General features: G+C 40.8%; 1 protein-coding gene across 1 annotated transcript in view; it reads left to right on the top strand.

Annotated features, from left to right (window-relative positions):
* The window catches only part of LRP1B (LDL receptor related protein 1B), a 2,076,109-nt gene that overhangs the window by 1,874,651 nt on the left and 180,386 nt on the right, over positions 1-21,072 (top strand). The window contains exons 68-71 of the mRNA XM_089653623.1: positions 3,880-3,986; positions 9,043-9,172; positions 18,087-18,193; positions 20,458-20,590. Of these exons, the coding sequence (XP_089509749.1) occupies positions 3,880-3,986; positions 9,043-9,172; positions 18,087-18,193; positions 20,458-20,590 (477 nt within the window). The remainder of the gene's footprint in view (positions 1-3,879; positions 3,987-9,042; positions 9,173-18,086; positions 18,194-20,457; positions 20,591-21,072) is intronic.

Raw genomic sequence — 21,072 nt, 5'->3', positions numbered from 1 at the left:
AACACCTAAGAAACAGCAATAATTCTGGCTCCCAAAGACCTGTTACTGTGCCTTTAAAATGTCCACCTGTACTCCACTCATTAATCTAACTTAGTAGCACCTGTCTGAGCTCTTTAAAGACACCTGTCTACCCCACAGTCAGTCAGACACCAACTACTACCATGGGCAAGACCAAAGAGCTGTCAAAAGACACCAGAGACAAAATTGTGGACCTCCACAAGGCTGGAAAGGGCTATGGGGCAATTGCCAAGCAGCTTGGTGAAAATAGATCAACTGCTGGGCAATTGTTAGAAAATGGAAGAGGCTAAAGACGATTGTCATTCTCCCTTGGACTGGGGCTCCATGCAAGATCTCACCTCGTGGGGTATCACTGATGATAAGAAAGGTGAGGAATCAGCCCAGAACTACAAGGGAGGAGCTGGTCAATGACATGAAAAGAGCTGGGACCACAGTTTCAAAGGTCACTGTCAGTAGAACACTACGCCGTTATGGTTTCAAATCATGCATTGCATGGAAGGTTCCCCTTCTCAAGTCATCACATGTCCAGGCCTGTCTGAAGTTTGCCCATGACCATCTGGATGATCCAGAGGAGGCATGGGAGAAAGTCATGTGGTCAGATGAGACCAAAGTAGAACTTTTTGGTCTAAACTTCACTCGTCGTGTTTGGAGGAAAAAGAAGGATGAGTTGCATCCAAAGAACACCATCCCTATTGTGAAGCATGGGGGTGGTAACATCATGCTTTGGGGGTGCTTTTCTGTGAAGGGGACAGGACGACTGCACAGTATTAAGGAGAGGATGAATGGGGCCATTTATTGTGAGATTTTGAGCAACAACCTCCTTCCCTCAGTCAGAGCATTGAAGATGGGTTGTGGCTGGGTCTTCCAACATGACAACGACCTGAAGCACACAGCCAGGATAACCAAGGAGTGGCTCCGTAAGAAGCATATCAAGGTTCTGGAGTGGCCTAGCCAGTCTCCAGACCTAAATCCAATAGAACATCTTTGGAGGGAGCTGAAACTCTGTGTTGCTCAGCGACAGCCCCGAAACCTGACAGATCTAGAGGTGATCTGTGTGGAGGAGTGGGCCAAAATCTCTGTTGCAGTGTGTGCAAACCTGGTCAAGAACTACAGGAAACGTTTGACCTCTGTAATTGCAAACAAAGGCTTCCGTACCAAATATTAACTCTGATTTTCTCAGGTGTTCAAATACTTATGTTCAGCAGTGCAAGACAAATAAATTCTTTAAAAATCATACAATGTGATTTCCTGAATTGTTTTTCAAATTCTGTCTCTCAGAGTGGGAATGCACCTACAATGTGAATTTCAGACCCCTCCATGATTTCTAAGTGGGAGAACTTGTAAAATCGCAGGGTGTTCAAATACTTCTGTTCCTCACTGTAAGTGGATTGGATGTGGTTTGAACCGCATCTAACCTGCATGACATGTGAAATACCATTGCTTCCTATGGTGCCTGTTCACATATGTCCAGTGCACGGCTGGTGTGAATTCAGTGCAGATTCAGTGTGGTTTGAAAAAGAGTCCTGTCCAATTTCTGAGCAGTGGCTTCAGGTTCAGGTGCATATTACAGGCTATTGACTTCTACAGGAACCATTTCTAAACCGCACATGTGCACAGGATAAAATCCTGAGCTAATCCTGCCCTGAACCTGATGTGAAACCTGACATGAACTGCTGAACAACTACTGTGTCAATTAGCTGTGAAACCTGAGCTTCAATCTGCACCGCACATGTGTGAATCAGCTCTAAGGGCCAGTTAACACTGCATGCATTTCAGTTGCTTTTTTTCTCATCCAAAATGCACGGAAAGTAGGTTATATGGTTGTCAATGTTATAGTTCACATCAGTGCTTGCAGTTCCAGTTGCAGAAGAAAAAGTAGAATATGCTGCATTTTTTTCTGCACAGAACTATACTGGAACGTGGTAAAACACATCAAAAACTCTTGAGAACACACCAAAATGCATAAAAAAAAACACTGGAACGCACATGTCCCTATTTGAATTGAAGAAAAAGAGAGGGGAAAAAATTAACTGAAATGCAGAAAAAAAAGCACCGGAGCACGTCAAAAATGCATAAAAAATGCACCGGAACGCGTCAAAAACGTGCATGTGGAAATGCACCTGGAATGCATCTGGACTGCGTTTCTATAGCGTGAACCGGCCCTAAAGGTTTTTCTGATATTCATGCATCTATGCAGGAAGGTAAAACACCTGCTGTGTGTTACTTCCCCCACAGCCCCCCAACACTTACCTGATCCCTATCCAGATCCATCGCTGTGCATGGGAGCTGCATCTCTCCTGAGTCTCTCCCTTCTGATTGGCTGAGAGACATTGGCTCACTTTAACCCCTCCCCTCTCTACCCAAAACTAGGGAAAAAGTTATAGCTGGAGTTCTGCTTTAATTCTGAAAGAGGTAACAGTATAAGCGATAACACTGTAAGGGATGAGTACTTTATCAGTACCAATATTCCAGAAGTGTAACTGATAGTACCTGGTAGAATAAATGGTCAGTTTGTTGACTGAGCCGGTCTCACTGGTGGTGTTTGTTTCTCCTAGAAATATTAACGGATCAATTTTTAATGGCGAGCAGATATCAGTAAGGGCTCATGTACACTGCAGCTGCTAAACTCACATTTAGGAGTTGTTCAGCATTTTTTTCAGCAGCCCCTGAACTCACCCTAATGTTTTCCTATGTGTCCATGTACACATCTTCGTTTACAGTCGTTTACAGGCAGTTGAGTTTATAGTTGTTTTTTTTTAACGCAACAAACTTGCATTCAGACGTCGATTTTATCAGCATTTCAAACGCAAAACGCTTGTAAACGCAGCTAAACGCGTCTAAATGCGGCAAATCTAGTTTATAAGTGTTTACATGCTTGTTTCATGATGAAAAAAGGCTCTGGACAGCATCGGGAACTGGAAGAGTTAAAGAAAAATGTCAAATGCAAAGAGTTTTCAAGGATGGACAAAACACTGAACACAGGATGTGCCTACCAAGCTCGTCACACATTGTAATGACCAATTCACACCTCAGACCTCTCCCACCTTTGGAAACAAAAGATATGTTAATGACCATTCACACCTCAAATTCCTCATGAAGACCCCCCGCCAGGTGGTCCTAATGACTCCCTCCACCAGACACCTTCCCACCCTTGGAAACAACAGAAATGTTAAGGAGCAACTCACACCTAATTATCTCAACACATACTGCTGTCTTTGCTTCTACTCTCTGTATTTCTCTGAAACAGTCTGAAATAGTTAATAATTTACCACTTTGCAGTGCATTCTGCGCTTCTAAGCGCAAACGCGCATAAATGCGCATTAACGCATTATGCAAACACGGCAAAGCAGACGTTTTTTAAACTACGTTTTCCATCAGTCAGTTTCCATCATTCAGAAACGTCCCGTGTACATGGGGCCTAAGGCTGCAGAGGGAAATCCATGATTGGAGGAGAGGTCAGACATCATTTTGAAGGGTCACGTGAGTTCAGAGTCCCATATTGCTGTGCTTTTTTCCTACACAGTGTTATGGCCATAGTTAATCCCTACCACTGCTTTATAAATGCAACCCCCCCCCCTCCCCCACCATTGCCACTATCTGCCATCCACCTCATTGACGCCCCCCAAAAATTGCTGCCCTAGGCAAACACCTTGTTTGCCTTGCGGTAAATATGCAGCTGCATGACCATTTTTATTTCCACCTCCAATTGATGGAAATTAATCATTTTTTGATCTGAAGATCATGAATTTAGGATTTTCGACATTCTGCTAATATATTTTTTTTCTGTTAATTGTTTTGAGCTACAGATATGTATATTTTCCCTTATTTGTGTGTTTCTCATAAATTCCATTTTTTCCGCAGAGCCTCAGACATGTGCGCTGAAAGAGTTCCTGTGCGGTAACGGCGACTGCATCTCTGCCAGATTTTGGTGTGACGGTGAATATGACTGCGCTGATGGGACCGATGAGGTGATTACTTTAAAAGTATCTAACGTAGGCAATACCAATGGCAGCTGATTTGTTTAAAAATCAGAACTACACTGCATTCATTTTTAATATTTAAGGAAACTCACCCATCCTTCCATGTTTCCATGCTTTATTTTGTTGAGAAATCACTTTGAAAAACACTCCTCAACATTACTGGCCATGGCCATCTTGAGCAAGGGCAGATTAAATATTGAGCATTTATTTCCTGAAATCCATCTGCCCTTAGCTCAAACATGTAGGCAGGAAGGTGTGCTTAGCTGAGGAAACCTTCCTTTCCTCCTGAAGACTCCTGGAATGTATGACATCATTTTGGCCTAGATCTGGGAATGTGAAAGAAACTAAAGAAATGTAAAAAAAAAAAAATTAAAACTAGTAAGCATGATGTGCTTTCCTATCTATATACTAATGCTTGCAGCATATGCAATAAAAATAATCAATGTTGACTGAAAAGTAAAGTTCTGCTTTAAGTAGTTTGCTACTTAAAGAATACCTAAAAGTTAAAGCTAAACCTTGACTGGTCTAAGAAGCACAAATTAAAGTCAAATTGAACTAAAAAAGTGATGATTTGCTATGTTGTAGAGAACATCTAAAAACATGCTGACCCTGCCTAATTAAAACCCCTAGAAAACGTTTTTTTTTTTTGATTTCCTGAAAATTAGTTTCGTGCCTAGGCAGGGGCGGACTGAAAACTTATGGGGCCCCCGGGCAATAAGGGATCATGGGGCCCCTGTGTCCTTGCCCAAACTCAAAAAAGCCTATGAAAAAGGTACCAGGGGCATCTCATGGGGCCCCCTACTGACCCCGGGCCCTCGGGCAGTGCCTGAGTTTACAAATCATCAGTCCGCCCCTGTGCCTAGGTACTCCTGTACCTACAGCCTCATAGCTGTTTGTCTGCAGTGTAAAATCTGATTCACTCCTGCTGTCGACTTCTAGTTTTAGGAGATGTGGAATGGGATTTGATGATATTTTGACTGTTCTCCTTGCTGGAGGCTCTGATACAATGTGGAATAAGGCATGGTACGTCAGTAATGGGGAAAGATCAGCTGCAAGGAGACCACGGACAATAATGGTGGCTAGTCCTTTGTCCTCTGACTGCCTATTTTTGAGCACAGTTTTCAGGTTTCAGTTCATCTTTAAAGTTTAGACAAAAGATATTTAAAAAAATCAGCACAAGGGACTGTGCTGACAATCCGTTTAAAATGTCCTTTGCACTGCTGGTTGTGGTTTTAATTCAAACCCTCTCTCCTCTGATTCCCCCCTACTCCCCTGCAGCTGCAATTTTCTGGTACAATGGGGTTTATGTGAGCTGAGGACCTGTCATATGCACTCATCAAGAGTGCCGACTATGCCTGCCCTTTTTATGTCAACCCCCCCCCCCCCTCACTTCACAGAAGCTGTAGTATATCTTCTATCAATGGAAAGCTCTCAATGAATGGATGACAATCAGATGAATGAAAGATCCACCCAGGGGCGGACTGACCATTTGGAAACTCGGGCACTGCCTGAGGGCCCGGGGTCAGTAGGGGGCCCCATGAGATTCCCCTGGTACCTTTTTCATAGGCTTTTTTGAGTTTGGGCAAGGACACAGGGGCCCCATGATCCCCTATTGCCCAGGGGCCCCATGAGTTTTCAGTCCACCCCTGGATCCACCCCCTCAATTGATAGATTGCTTTTCATTGATGGAAGTTATAGTATGTCTTCCTGTGAATGGAGGAGGAGAGGCAGATAGAGCAAGCATAGAGAGCACCCTTGTCAAGTGCTCATGGTAGGTCCCTTGGCACGTATTAATTCCCACAGCACCATACGATTATGACTGTGGGGTGGGGGGATCAAAGGATCGAGGACTTAAACTAAAACCAGAGCCAACAGCACAAGGGACACTTCACATTGATTGTAAGCACAGTCCCATGTGCTGATTTTGTGTATGACTCAAGTTAGGGTTCATAGTGTTTTTTTAGGTTTATACTTACCTGCTCTGCTCTTCTCAGGCCCCCCACGGGCTCTCCTGGCTTCTCCTCTCTTCTGAGTCCCCCCATAGAAAGCTGATGTCTATTTGGGGGCACTCATGCAGGCTCACTTCCTCCCCTCACTGTCTGTGTCTATTGATATAGACAGCGGGACTCTTCCCCACCCCTCAATCCCTTGTCACTGGCTTTTCCTCCCCAAGTCAGTGAGACCATGAAGTGAGGGGAGGGAAGAGCTGCAGATGGGCACATCGTTGGGTCCAGTTAGGGCTCAGGTAAATGTAAGAAGGGTGAAGGGGGGGATACTAATGCATAAACATTTTTTTACCTTAATGGAAGGAATGCATTAATATAAAAATGTTTAGGCTTTATAACCACTTTAAATAACTGGTCCATGGATGTAAAGTGGTTTTATAACCACTTTAATTAATGGCCTGGATATAGACACACTGAAACTTGAAAATGTCAGATATACTTTACTGGTGCCATTCTGAAATTTCTCTTTTGGAGAGTAATTTTTCTTCTCCAACTTTTTTTTTTTTTTGCCACTTGGAATATTACTGAAAGCCTAGATATATTCCTCTAAAGAGGCTCAAGAGAACGGTGAACTAGATTGCAAAAATTGAAATATGGCACTTCAATTCCTTCCTCTCATTTCATTGCAAATAAAGTGTGGCCTTGAGCTCTGTTTGTGTTTTCTCCCTACCACTGTGAAAGGAAAGGAGAAAAAAAAGACGCTTTTCTGCCATTTGAGTAGACAAAGAGTCCATTTACAGCCAGCACGGAAAAGAAAAGTTGAGCTGCATCCTGGTGGGCAAATGCTGCTGTTTGGTAAATGAGCAAATTTCATTAAAGGCAGATACAGGGCAGCACACAGTAGCAATGGTGCAATGGATTTGAAGTCTTTATATCTCAGAATAAAAGATTAGGTGCTTCCTGGTGCTGGTAGAATTACAGTATTTATACATACACCTTTTTAAAAAAAAGTTCACTTTTGTAAAAAAAATAATTTTTTTTCAAGTAAAAAAATATGCCTTTATTATGTTTTTTCTTCTGAGTTTGCAGAGCAGAGCACCTGAGATCAGCAGATAACGGGTGCAATGTCAGGCTCCTGCAGACTTTCCAGTATGGGCACACAGTTACGGAAGTCAAGGAAGAATCAATGAGCTATAAGAACGCTCTCTAGTGCCCTTGCAGTTCATTGAGAACTGCAAGCTGTCTGCCACAGTGGCAGACGGCACTTGTAGTTCATTCATTTGGAGCCCCACATGGCTATGCTGTTTTTAAATTGTGACAATGGGTACAGGGAGAGGATCCCTGACCCACTGTCAAAATGGGGGATCGGGGGGGGGGATGGGGAGTGAGAAGCTGCTGTGCTGAGTACGGGTGTAACATGTTACTATAGGTGAACTTATTTATATTCCATATTGATTTTTTAGCTAAGATTAAAATATGGTGTTAAAATCCAACTCCCAGCAAAATGTTTTATTAATTGGATAAAACGGGTTTGAACTACTTGAGTATTCTGGCCTTTTTCCCCTTGAGTCCTAGAGCATTCTTTTTTTTTTCCATTAATGTCTTAGTTTTGCACCTCATATCTTTCAGTTTTGTGTTGTTTATCCAACATATTATATACAGTATCATTATTTTGGGAACAAATAAGGTTTTACTTTGATTATATACTGTATAAATATTTTTTTCTATATTCGATTTAGGAAGAAATAGTGTAGCATTTGAAAAATATGTATTTCCCAGAAATCTTCCAACCTTTACATAATTATCGTAGTCCCAGATATGTACCTCAAAATGTAAACATCAAAGTCTGCTGGTTAAATTGTATCAGGTTAAAAAAATAATTTACGTGCTACCAACTTACTGTGAGTAATCAGTTCAATAAACCACATCCAAAATAAATTCAAAATATGGGTTGGTGCTGTGATTTAACTCCTCCCTCCAAGCCAAATTAAATATGATTTTTGATAAATGTGTGAAATTTGATCAAATTAAATTTTTTAGGGGGAGGGGTTAAATCATTATCTCATATCTTGAATTTATTTTGGATGTGGTTTATTGAGCATGTGGTTATTGCTGACTATCTCTGACCCATAGGCTTCATTCACATGGGCAGATGTGTATTTTCCACATGGAACACAGGTTCTTCCTGGAAGAGCCAACAGAAGGTCCTGTATAAAACATTGGACTCAGCTGTGTTCTACTTTTTTTTGGTACTTTGTTAGATGCGGTGCACATTGTCGTTTGTAGACGCAACTCTCTGTATGGTCCCATTGATTTTTATAGTGCTGTGTAAAGCAGGCCATAGAGGATGCATTTTCCTGCATCTGTGGTTACAGAAAAGAAAATAGTTTGATTCCCCCATCAAAATAGTTATTCTTGATGGGGGAATCCCTCCCACAGAGCCATTGTGTTCTCCTGGGAAAGAGAGGGGGGATTTCCTTGCAGGGGATACAGTGACTATTGCTAGCGGCTATAGTGACTGGCAATAATCGCATGTAAAAATCCGACAGGCTGGATATACCCAAGTCGTCTGATCATCTTGGGTACAATCAGCCTGCCCATAAATGGCTTGAATCTCAGTTGGTCCCTGCTGAACCAGCCAAGATTCGAACCTCCATGGCTGGCTTTGGATGCACACAAAACACATCTAAACTTGGAATTTTATACGCCCATGTGAGTGGGTTCTTATTGTATCCGAAAGTTCAGTGTCAATTGCTTGGTCATACATGTTGTACATAGGAACCACATTCAAGCTTCTTTCTTTTTTTTTTTTCTTTTTTTTGGGTATTAATAATTGTAAATGAAACTTCTCTCCACTGGATGCTCCAGACAACAGAAATACATTTTTAACATATTTTTGCTTCACCAGTTCTCCACTGTTAGTTAAAAAAATAGGCAGCATAATGTAGATTCTCTTTTTAAAAAATCTCAGAAAAATGTATTGTGTTTCAGAATAAAGTTCAGTGTTCCATTTTTCAGTTTTATTGCATTGTTCTTGCTGTCTCTGAGGATTAAAATTAGGTCACTGAGTTCTTCTTTTTCATTGTCTGTTTGGGTAGAGAAACTGTGAGAATGGCTGCTCAAAAGACCAGTTCCAGTGTTCCACCGGTCAATGCCTACCAGCGAAGTGGAAATGTGATGGCCATGAAGATTGCAAAGGTGGAGAAGATGAGAAAAACTGCGAGCCGGGTACTGAAATAATTGATTTAAGGGTTCTAGAGTAAAAACCTTTTCAACACAGCTGACTGTTTTAGAGTTCATTCCTAAATAGAGTACAGTATTTCCAAAGAGAGGGTGAGGACGGCAATATTAAACATAAGCCCATGCTGGGTCAGAGAAGTAAAACACTAACACTTGAATTTCTTACATTATCCTTAGGCAGGCATTAAACACAATGCTGTTAAAAGAGTGAAAAAACATTTAAGAGCTTGTAAAATAGAGAGTGGTTATTGCAATCCTCTGTCCATTATACTCTGAAAGATTACACATACAATTTACAGCCCATTTATAAAATATAGGCCATGGTATGGAGCCTGTGGTTACCACATGGAGTTCTCTCTGCCTAACCAGATTGTATGATTTTCATTTAATCAGTAGTTTTCATCTGAAAATACAATACAAATACAAAACAATACATTATATCACTTCCTACATTTTATTCTGTTGTATGAGAATTCTCGTTAGTTGAGTAACCTCTTCGTTTTCAATATGGAGACTAGCATGCAAAAAAAAAAACAGACAATCATTTGTCCAATAATCTCATCATGTGTACAAGGCTTTAGATTTAGACATGCGTCTAAATTCTCCTTGCCTTTAAAGCCCCCTCTGTATTAGGATCTTGCTCCAGAGGCTACTGACAGGTGATGAGGAAGAGATGCGACTCCTCCTCACCGCCTATTTTAACCCCATTTCTGACAATTGTGTAGCAGCAGCATCGTGCATTGCACATGGTTGCGGAGCTTCCCTGTTGACTTGCACGTGTAGCATTTGGTAGGCTTGCTGCCCTCCGAACAATCCATGTCGGGTCAACACGGCCGTGAAGCAACGTGGCCGCGGTGTGAAAACAACCCTGTCTGCTGCCTATTGCAGATTGGGGGGGGGGGCAGTTGGCAGGCAGCAAAAACTCAAGCGCACATTTTTGCTGCCCTCCAACCACTAGTCTAACCGAGGCATTATTGTGAGCTCCACTAGCTTAGAGATCTTGAAGCCATTGAAATGCAATGCACATTTATAAAGCACATTTATGTTTTTATGTTTTTATTAGTAGGTGCTTTTTCTTCTTCTCTTTTATGACTTTAAAAGGTCTTTTAAACATCCTTAGTTTAGCCATACTACCGTCAAACAACTACTTTTTGAATAGAGCCCTTAAAAAGAAGCTTGAAACTACAGATAAGAAAATGTTTGTGTGAGTTGGAAACTGTGAAGGATTGGAATGCTTATTGGAAATAGCCCAACTGGTCTGTGCCTTCCCCAACCTGTTCATTTAATGAGATACAATGGGGAATGAGGGGGTAGGAATCCATGTCCAGTTAGATTATTAGCCTAATCCTTGTCTCACTGTCATCGGCCTAATAGGAAGAAATAGACAGCTTGCCAAAAATCCAGCATTCTCCTAACTCCCAGTAGTGGACCAAATAACACTGCCTGTGCAGCACTGAAGTAAAAAATAGAGTTGTCAACTCTGCCCACTTCTCCCCTTCTAGACTGCGGAATACTTCTCCTCTCCTTGTCACCATTAGATAACAGGGAGATGTTCAATAGTCAGCACAAAAGAACTTTTTCAGAGGTGACAAATCTTTTTGCATTTTAGGCAGGGTTGTCAGCTCACTGCAGGAAGTTGGGATTTCTAGCAGGAACAATAGGTATTTTTTTATACTGGCAGCATTATTGCAATGGGAAAACAGTAAAAAGTTTATACATTGCAGAGATGTACTAAATATGTTTTCTTTATTTTACTTTTATCTAGCCAAGACAAACACTTTGAACAGCAGATTCTTCTTTAAAGTGGTTTTAAACCTTTAGCATGAAACCTGAACAAAGCACATATTTCTATGTGTTTACTTACTTCTCTCCAAAGCACTAAGTGTCAGTTCTCTCTACAGTCTAGAGTTTCTGTTATCAGCATGAGTCACTTCTGACACGTTTTGCTGACACCAAGAGCTAAAAATGGTTATGGGGAGGGAGATACAGCACACAGCCTGTGATTGACAGCCTCAGCTCTTTTCCTGTGTGCTGTGTAAAGGGCTGTGTGACCCTTCCCTCGGATCAGCTCTCAAAGCTCTTGTATAGTGCGTAACTGCAGCTCCCCACCTCCTGCTGTGTGAATCTGTAAAAAATCATTTTCATCTCTGAGTTTTACAAGGACGTACAGAACAAATGGCTGCAAATAAAGAGGTATCACCTGAGTTCAGTCACTTCACTGGGTATATGTAAGGGTTTACAACCACTTTAACAGTAAGTTTCTATTTAGCCCAAGGCATGCACATGTAGCACTACCCCCTTAGGGATTGCTGATGAATTTTGGGTCCCCCTATAGTCCCACACAGCATGCATTTTCCACACAGCTTTTATCCACAGACAGAAATCAGGCCTTGAGAGTTGCTTTTGTTGTTTTATTGAGGGGATTATACATGGATAGGGTTTAAGGATGTATAGGATGCCCAAGGGAACTGTAGTATGAGGGCAACTTCCTGAACTATTCACAACTTCTTCTCTCTGACACACAGAATCTGTTGGAGTGCTAGCCAGCAGCTCCAGTTGTACTACCTTAAACTCTGTTTCACCCAGCAATCTGGAGGCATTCTTCCTGAGCAGGGCATCTGGCTCCTGAGTTTTCCTCCTTTTTAGCTCCAGGTTCACAGACAGGCCCCATCCCACTAGGCCTCCTGGCAGCCTTCTTCCTCAAGCCTCACATCTTCCTGCTTCTCACTCCTCTCCCACTGCCACACTCCTGCTACTGAGCAAGGTACAACACTTTTAAAGGATTCCAGCCCCTTGCCAAGCCTTCTGTTGGGTATTGGCTAAGGTCCCTCAAAAGTGCAGCCAACCACTCCTCAAATGGACTACCTCCAAGGCCTTCCACCGAAAGCCTCAGAGCAGGGGGACATTCCAGAGGAGCTAACCTGCAGAGTCTCTCAGTCCTGACCAGAATTTTACCCCTCTTACTATCTCACCTGAGCTGCTAATCAGCTCCCCTCTAGCCATTAGGGTCTAGCTCCTCCTACCTAAACTAGCAGGGCGCTACACACATCTCTCAGATAAGGAATGTAAAAACAAATTAAATGTACCAACTTGAAGACATTCAGCAAAATATTCATTTGACTCAAATGCTTGTACTGAACCAGAGATTTGTTATAAAAAACATTATATTTTTTAGCCTATTTTGTAAGTATTACCTTGCAATCAAAATAGTTTTGCAAAGTGAGATTCCCGTGAAATAGCCTTTACCTGGATTGCAGAAATCTTGAGTTGCAATGCAAGTTTTATGAGCTTTTTCAAGGACACTTTTGGATTGTTCTGGTTAGAAAATTATTTTTGAATATTTTGAAAACAATTTCATTCTCATAGCCCACAGATTTAAATGTTAAGTGTACATCTTTAAAGTTATAGATTTTTTTTTTGTGGTTATTGAAAACATTTCTGCAGTCCACATATTGGTGCATTCTCTACATAGAATAATGTACCTGATTTGTGACGCAATGGTGAGAAGGCTTACTTTACATTATAATGCCTTAAAAACTAAATGTCAGACAGCTATTTCCTGAGCCACAGTTGGCTGTCTTACTCCTTCTCTGTGGTCCTCAGTCTGTTTAAATTGCATACTACACAAGGGCCCAGTGTATAAAGGCTACACTCCCCTTGTAATTCTACTGTTGAAAGCCTATTACAAATGTCCCTTTGGTAGATGTAATGTGGCCCCTTCAGATTGATTCCAGTCAATCCAGCTTATTGTTTCATTTCAGTCTGACATGCCTTATTGAATGAGTAAGGGAATTTATAGTGTCCCAACCCAAAGTGGGTGTCCTCCTTCCTCACAAACCATAATTGAAGCCCTTTATCTCCTTTTATCCTTAGTGAGCCCTGCATTTCTCTTTATTTCCCCATAGTGAGCCTCCTACTCTTCTCCATTTACCAATAGTGAGCCCGATCTTCTCCACTTACCCTACACAAGCCCCTATCTATACAGTTAATCTTAAAGTGGTGGTGAACCTCAGACATGAAATATGAACAAAGCATATCCCTCTATAGTGTGTACTTATCTGAGTCCAGAGTAAGTGCCATTTCTGTTTGCTTCGTCGCTCCTCTGCTATCAGCATGAATCACTTCTGACAAGTTTTCCTAACACCAAGAGAAAAATGGTGATAGGGGAGAGACTTCTAGCAGGGTGACAGCCTCAGCACTGTTCCTATGTGCTGTGTGACGTGGGGTGTGTTCCTTCCCTCCAATTAGCTCTCAGAGCTCTCCTCACTGAGTGTAAGTTCATCTCCCCATCCTCTGCTTTTCAGAACTTAGAGATTCTCTATAAATTCTGCATTTTGAATGGATATGGGGAACGACTGCTGTAGATAAACAGATACAACATATGTAGGATGATTTGTTTCATCTCTGTGTATCACCTGAGGCTAGTCACTTCACTGGGTATATGTAAGGGTATACAACCACTTTATTGAGCCCCCTTTTCTCTCAACTTAACCTACATAAGCCCCTTTCCTTACACCTACTCTTAGCAAACCCTTCTTATTTCCTCTTATCGTTAGTTGCTTCCTCTTCTCCTCTAGAGAGCCCCCTTACCTGCTCTTAAGTTACCTTTTGTGCCCCCCTCTCTCCTCCATGTATTCTTAGTTACCCCCCTTCTTTGTTTTTGTGCTGTAGTACCATGAGCCCAGGCTGAAGGTGGGTTCATGACCACTGGAGGTGGGTTAAATAATACAGAGCATCATTGGATTCAGTAGAATGGCTGCATATAGTAACATTAAAGATAAACATTGGGGGGTGGGCTTTAGTAAGTGAGTATTGTGTGAGTCTTGCAATGTAAGTTTGTGAACATTGCAGTGAAATTGCTTTATTTATTTTTACATGTCTGGGGCTATTGATTTTCCTTTCTAAACTAAACTTCTGCATTAACAATTGAGTATTTGCTTTGAGGCTCTTGGTGATTTTCCTAGACTGGAAATCTCCTTTCTCTTTATTAACTACATTTATCAGGCCCTTCTTCTACAATAAACCTGCTGAATGTGATCCAGTCAATTAATATTCAATTAGCCAGCTTTTGTACTAAATATCTATAGAGAAACACTGGAAGCACTAATTAAGTCACTTGAATAATCATACATTTTCCCAGTAATTTAAAGTATAATTTTAGGAAGGGTCTAATTTGCAGTTACCCAAAAAGACGTCTCTCACCTTTGTATCACAGAAATGTCACATTAGTGACATCCTTATGGATAATAGGAGCATCTGAGTATTTATAAATATACCAGCAGATAGACAGGCTTCTCGGGTATGAAGCACCTCTCGGACATCACTCCTTTCACAGCTGTACTTATAACTACAATACCACTAATTAAAAGAAATACCTCTTACCAGTCATCTTGTTTAAAAAAATAATGTGCTTCCTTTAAATGCCTTTAGATTTTACTTGCTAAGTTTTTTATAAAAATCATGAACATTAATAAGGAGTTGCCTCCCCCTCCCCTACTCTGCAACGATAACAAGCTTCACCCTTCTGGGAAGGCTCTCTGCAAGGTTTTGGATGTTGTCTGTAGGAACTGTCAAAAGAGTATTTAACGTGTCAGGCACTGATGTTAGACAAGAAGACCTGGCTCACAACTGGCATTTCATTTAATCCTAAAGGTGTTCAGTAAGGTTAAGGTCAGGGCTCTTTGTAGGCCACTTGAATTATTCTACGCCAAACTCATCAAACCATGAACCTGCTCTTGTGTACAGGGCACATTATTGCTGTAACTGAAGAGCCTTCACCAAACGGTTGTAGAAATCCATCCCCAGTGGCAAAACATGTTGGAGGCATGGCTTGGATAAATTGAGCTGAGGCTGCTTTTATCTGTTAACCACTGAAGCCTGGTCAAGGTGTGTGGTGGCTGGACTATCTCTTCCTATTTCTACAGCTTGCTTTGGGTCTGGAAGAACCTTTCCCCAGCCTGCACCCTCACTAGTCAGTGGCATCCAATTCATCGGACCTTGTTATTAGTAATTATCTGTTACGCTATACGAGAAATGAAAAATTGTGAAAACTACTTAAACTAAATAAAGTGAAAACCACACATATATACATATATATTGTGAGCTGGGGATGCCTCCTGGGGTAAGCAGTCCTTCAGGCACAGATACCAAATCCAGTGAGTTTAGTGGCAAACAGGGAAGGTGTTTATTAGTGCTGTTTACAAAACTATATACAAAGTGCTGTACAGTGTTTAACCAAAATAAACAGGGCAAGCCTACCACTTATCAGCCACAACATACACAGCTAGTTTCCACCAACCTTTCAGATCTACAGACAGAACTTGTCTTATCCACAGGCTGAGAGCTCTGGCTACAGGTCCCAGGTGAATTTAATTACCTACAGATATAGGTACATCCTGAACTGGATCTCACATCAGAGATGCATAAAGGTATAGGTCAGGAACCTGGGAGATCTATAAGCCCCAAACAGGACTTTCCCAGGGTTCCTTTGGGACGCTCTGCCACTATATACAGTTGCAATAAAAAGTATGTGAACCCCTTGGGATTACGTGGAGTTTTGCATGAATTGGGCATAAAATGTGCTCTGAACGTCATTTAAGTCACAACAATAGTAGAACACAGTCTGCTGAACATAATACTACACAAACATTAGATGTTGCCATGGTTTAATTGCACATAACATGTAAACATTCACAGTGCAGGGAGGAAAAAGTATGTGAGGCCCTAGCTTAATGACTTCTCCCAGAGCTAATTGGAGCCAGGAGTGAGCCAACCTTGACTCCAATCAGTGGGATGATATTGGATGTGTTGCTGACAGCTGTCCTGCCCTTAAAAAACACACACCTGTTTTGGGTTTACTGGTTTCAAGAAGCACTGTCTGATGTGAACCATGCCTCGCAGAAAAGAGCTCTCAGAAGACCTACGATCAAGAATTGTTGACTTGCATGAAGCTGGGAAGGGTTACAAAAGTATCTCCAAAAGCCTTGATGTTCATGTGTCCACGGTAAGACAGACTGTCTACAAATGGAGAAAGTTTAGCACTGTTGCTACTCTCCCTAGGCGTGGTCGTCCTGTAAAAATGACTGCAAGAGCACAGCGCAGAATGCTGCATGAGGTAAAGAAGAATCCCAGAGTGTCATCTAAAGACCTACAGAAATCTCTGGCACATGCTAACATTTTTGTTGACACATCTACAATAAGGAAAACATTAAACAAGAATGGAGTACATGAGAGGACACCACGGAGGAAGCCATTGCTGTCTAAAAAGAATATTGCAGCACGTTTGAAGTTTGCAAAAGAGCACCTGGATGTTCCACAGCACTACTGGCAAAATATACTGTGGACAGATGAAACCAAGATTGAGTTGTTTGAGAAGAACACAACACTACGTGTGGAGAAAAAAAAGGCACAGCACACCAACATCAAAACCTCATCCCCACTGTAAAACATGGTGGAGGGAGCATCATGGTTTGGGGCTGCTTTGCTGCCTCAGGGCCTGGACAGATTGTTGTCATTGTTGAGAAAATGAACTCCAGAGTTTATCAAGACATTTTGCAGGAAAACGTACGACCATCTGTCCGCCAACTGAAGCTCCGCAGATGATGGGTGATGCAACAGGACAATGACCCAAAGCATACAAGTAATTCAACAAAACAATGGCTGCAACAGCACAGAATACGCCTTCTGGAGTGGCCGAGTCAGAGTCCTGACCTCCACCCGATTGAAATGCTGTGGCATGACCTTAAGAGAGCGATTCACACCAGACATCCCAAGAATATTGCTGCACTGAAACAGTTTTGTGAAGAGGAGTGGTCCAAAATTACTCCAGATCATTGTGCAGGTCTGATCTGCAAGTACAGAAAACGTTTGGTTGAGGTTATTGCTGTCAAAGGAGGGTCAACCAGTTATAAAGTCCAAAGGTTCACATACTTTTTCCTCCCTGCACTGTGAATGTTTAATGTTATGTGAAATTAAACCATGGCAACATCTAATGTTTTTGTAGTATTATGTTCAGCAGACTGTGTTCTTCTATTGTTGTGACTTAAATGACGTTCAGAGCACATTTTATGTCCAATTCATGCAAAACTTCACATATTCCCAAGGGGTTCACATACTTCTTCTTGCAACTGTGTATATATGTATATATATATATATATTATACATGTACGTTAAAATCTCAATGAAGGAAAAATGTGAATCCAATTTTGCCAAAATTAACACCACAATAAACATACATGAATAAATTGCATAATCATATAAACAGAAAAATATCCACGTGGAAAAGATGAAAAAATAGGTCCCCTTGAAACTCAAAATGACAATAGTGCTTCTTGAAGATCCTCATGATTACCAGCACAACCAAGGACAGATTTACTCTTACCAACTATGTTTGACCCTCTATATCAAGAGAAATCAAAAGGAGCTTGTGTAGAATGTATCCTGGGTACAAAATTTTCCACTTCCAGGTTCAACAATCATCTCATCAGGAAGGAGAGAAATCCACTGAAAGGCTTCTTAAGTCCACACCCACACTTCAGCTGACTCTCAGGGAAAATAAACATGTTCCACATAGTGTAAATCTTAATAAAAACCAGTTTAATAGTAAAATATTGCACTCACATGGGGGTATATATGATAATGTATTCAATAAAAACCATCCAGCGGGAAAACAAGGCTGTGCGCTTCATTACTTCCAGTTACACAGCAGCGTTAACATGTCATGAAAGTAACAGAGAAACAGCATCAATCAAGAGTCTATTAGCATCAAAGCATTCTACAAAGAAGGTCTCAAATCTTCTTTTTTTTATTGATAATTACTAATTCTTTATGGGCCTTGGGAACAGTTAGGGTTATTTGTTAATTATGTGATGGACATTTCTAATGTCAGTTCTTTTTTTAACAGCTTCACCAACCTGTTCTTCCAGCGAGTATGTCTGCAACAGTGGGGGTTGCATCTCGGCCTACCTGAGGTGTAATGGTGAATATGATTGTGCAGATGGCTCAGATGAGGTGAGTGATGGATACCTATGCCTATCTATAAGTGTTACATTTCCTCTTTTTGGAAATAGAAGGGGTTGAAGGAATCACACACAGCAATCCTGGAATAGAAAAAAACAATGGTAATTGAACAAGGTCTTCTAAAATTTCTTCACAGACACTGGATGGATTATAGTCCAGTTTAGTACAATAAAAAGAATAAAAATTTTATCCCATCCAAAAAAGTTGAATGAAGTTTGTCATCTAATTTATCACTAAAGCAACCCCATGCTATGTCTATTCAGAGCAAAGCTACAGGTTTGCTTTAAATGCTCCCTTCCCCCTCTACCATTAATCTGTTCATCACTGGAAAACAAAGGAAATATCCAGTACTTCCAGGTATGATGGAACATGTGACAGCTCTGGGACATCAATTGATGGTTAAAACCACATAATTTTATTACAAAAGAATATTATATTTTAAAACAGAGACAATAATTAAAAGTTCCTATTACTAGGCTGCATTACAATCACATCCTTCCTTGGTGCTGTCTCACACTAAAAAGCTGTTATTCCATAGTAGAGGGGAGTCTTTAGTCAGCCAGTCTTTTTGCTGTGATTGTAATGCAGCCAAGGGTGTGATTGTAATTTGGCCTAGTAGGAGGGACTTTTTAATTATTGTCTCTGTTTTAAATAATAATATTCTTTTATAATACCATGGTTTGAACCATCAGTTGATGTTGTGTCTTTGTTGATACCATGAAAATACTGTTGCCCCTGTTGTTTCTTTACATTTTGTAGCTTTGTATTAGGATTTTGGTACCATTAGTTTTGGCTAATACCCATTAACTTTGAGCCCTTGTCCTTTGAAAAGTTGGATAAACTTGTCTTTTTCATTGTACTTCAATAAAAGAATATTTATAAAGTTCAAATAAACGATAGTAATCAGCACATTTTCTTAAAATAAGAACTGTCAGCTTCTCAAAAGCTATTCCAAAGATATGGACAGTGAGCATGCTTGGAATAAACTCCTCACCATGGATTAGGTACTCAATAATGTCCCAAGCTAAGGTGCTTTTGTCCTCTGTCAATTGAATTACTAGGCTCATGCATAGGGGGGTGCCCTCTCAGAGGAAAATCTGACTCCCCTGCTCTGTATACCCTCGCTGGAAACGGCTCTCAACTTTCTGCTAACCCCACCTCCATTAAATATTAACCAAACATAAGGCAGGTGTAGATAGCCCAGACTAGTTGAAAAAAAGGGATGGGAAAAACCTGAAAGGGACCCCATTTCCCCAACCTTCCTATCTATGTGTAATGGAAATAAGAGCAGAGGGATTACTTTATTGTCCAGAATGCTATACATTGCACCAGGTTGGTCCACTTCTGTTTAACCCTTTGAGGACCGTAAGGTTTTGGAACGACCAAGAGAATCAATTTTTTTGTTTTTAAAGTTTGTACACTTCAGTTGCTGTAACTAAGCCATTTCATGAAATAATTGGCAAAAAGCTAGATCCATTTGTTGTTTGTTGATAAGAACTAATATTTTGACTCAAACCAAAAAAAAAAAGAGTTTTAAGCTCTTAATCAGATAATACATGCAATTACAAACATGGGACAAATACGTCCCTTGGTCCTCAAAGGGTTAACCCCAAAAGCACAGGTGCCGATCTGACACATACTGCAGAACAAGAACAATTAATAGGTGGATGACTGCACATCATTGTTGCTAAGATTCATATGTTTATTGAAAAAAAAAAATCAAAAAAGTCCAAATAGCATTTTATACAGCAAGATCATATGTTGACACATTTCACATCAATGTGTGCTTAATCTTGTGATTAAGCACCCATTGGCCTGAAACACATAAACAGTCGCTCTTGCTGTGTGTCATGCTATTTGGAGTTTTTAAAGATTTTTTCAATAAACTTGTGGATTTTAGCAACAATGGTGTGCAGTCATCCCCCTGCTGGTTGTCCATCCTTTACTGTCCACTCACAGGGAAAGAGAAATGGCCAATCTGTAGTACTTAACTGCCATAGAAAAGAGCCAGGTCACCTGCTTGCGCTGCCTGGAAAGTTGAGAATATCATGAATGGCCAGACAAAATGACATATCCTTTAGAAACTAAAATAGCTTCAAAATATGTATTTAATTTGTGTATTTAGCTTTTGCTTGATGTCCAGCTGTATATGAAAAATGTTACCAAGGTAAAAACAACACCTTTGTGATTCTATCTTGTTTAGATTGTTTCACATATCAAGATGATTAATGAGTGTTTTTTTTCCTTTAATACAGCTGGACTGTGTAATGGAATGTAAAGAGAACCAGTTCCGCTGCAGGAACAGAGCGTACTGTATCCCAATCAGGTGGCTGTGTGATGGAGTCCATGACTGCGTGGATGGGAGTGATGAAGATAATTGTGAGAGAGGTTAGGAAGTCTATTAAACTCTCCTAAATGATCTGCTTCTCATGTATCTCATTTGCTCTGTATGCTCTGATAAACCAGTAGCACCATCATGCCCTGTAAATCTGATTAACTGAATGCTCAGGGAGTGTGGAGGAGACAGTCACAACTAGTCTTCATCTGTGTCAAAAGATGACACACAACACAGTTTGCCTTTGCAGCCAATCCATAGCTTTTTATTATCACAAAAGAAGTTTCATAGAAAAGAATTGTTGTAGCATCAACTTTTTTTTATTTGAAGGACAAATATGTCCAAAATGCATGTTTTAATTTGGTGTGATTGCTTACAAACCGAAATACGTTGGCTTCTCTTATAGATGGACATATGTCCAGGTTGAACACCGCTTTTTTTTTTCTTCTTCTTCTTCTTCTCAGTCTCAACAAGCTTTATTCAATATGCTTACATGGCTCTTCTTACATTGTAACTTCTGCCAGACATGACTCCT

The sequence above is a fragment of the Staurois parvus genome, unplaced genomic scaffold, assembly GCF_062004578.1.
Source record: "Staurois parvus isolate SC_StPar_1 unplaced genomic scaffold, SC_StPar_1.0 ptg000716l, whole genome shotgun sequence".
NCBI classification, from domain to species: Eukaryota; Metazoa; Chordata; class Amphibia; order Anura; family Ranidae; genus Staurois; species Staurois parvus.
The sequence above is the reverse complement of the archived record's forward strand: the minus strand, read 5'-3'. Positions and strand labels throughout refer to the sequence as shown.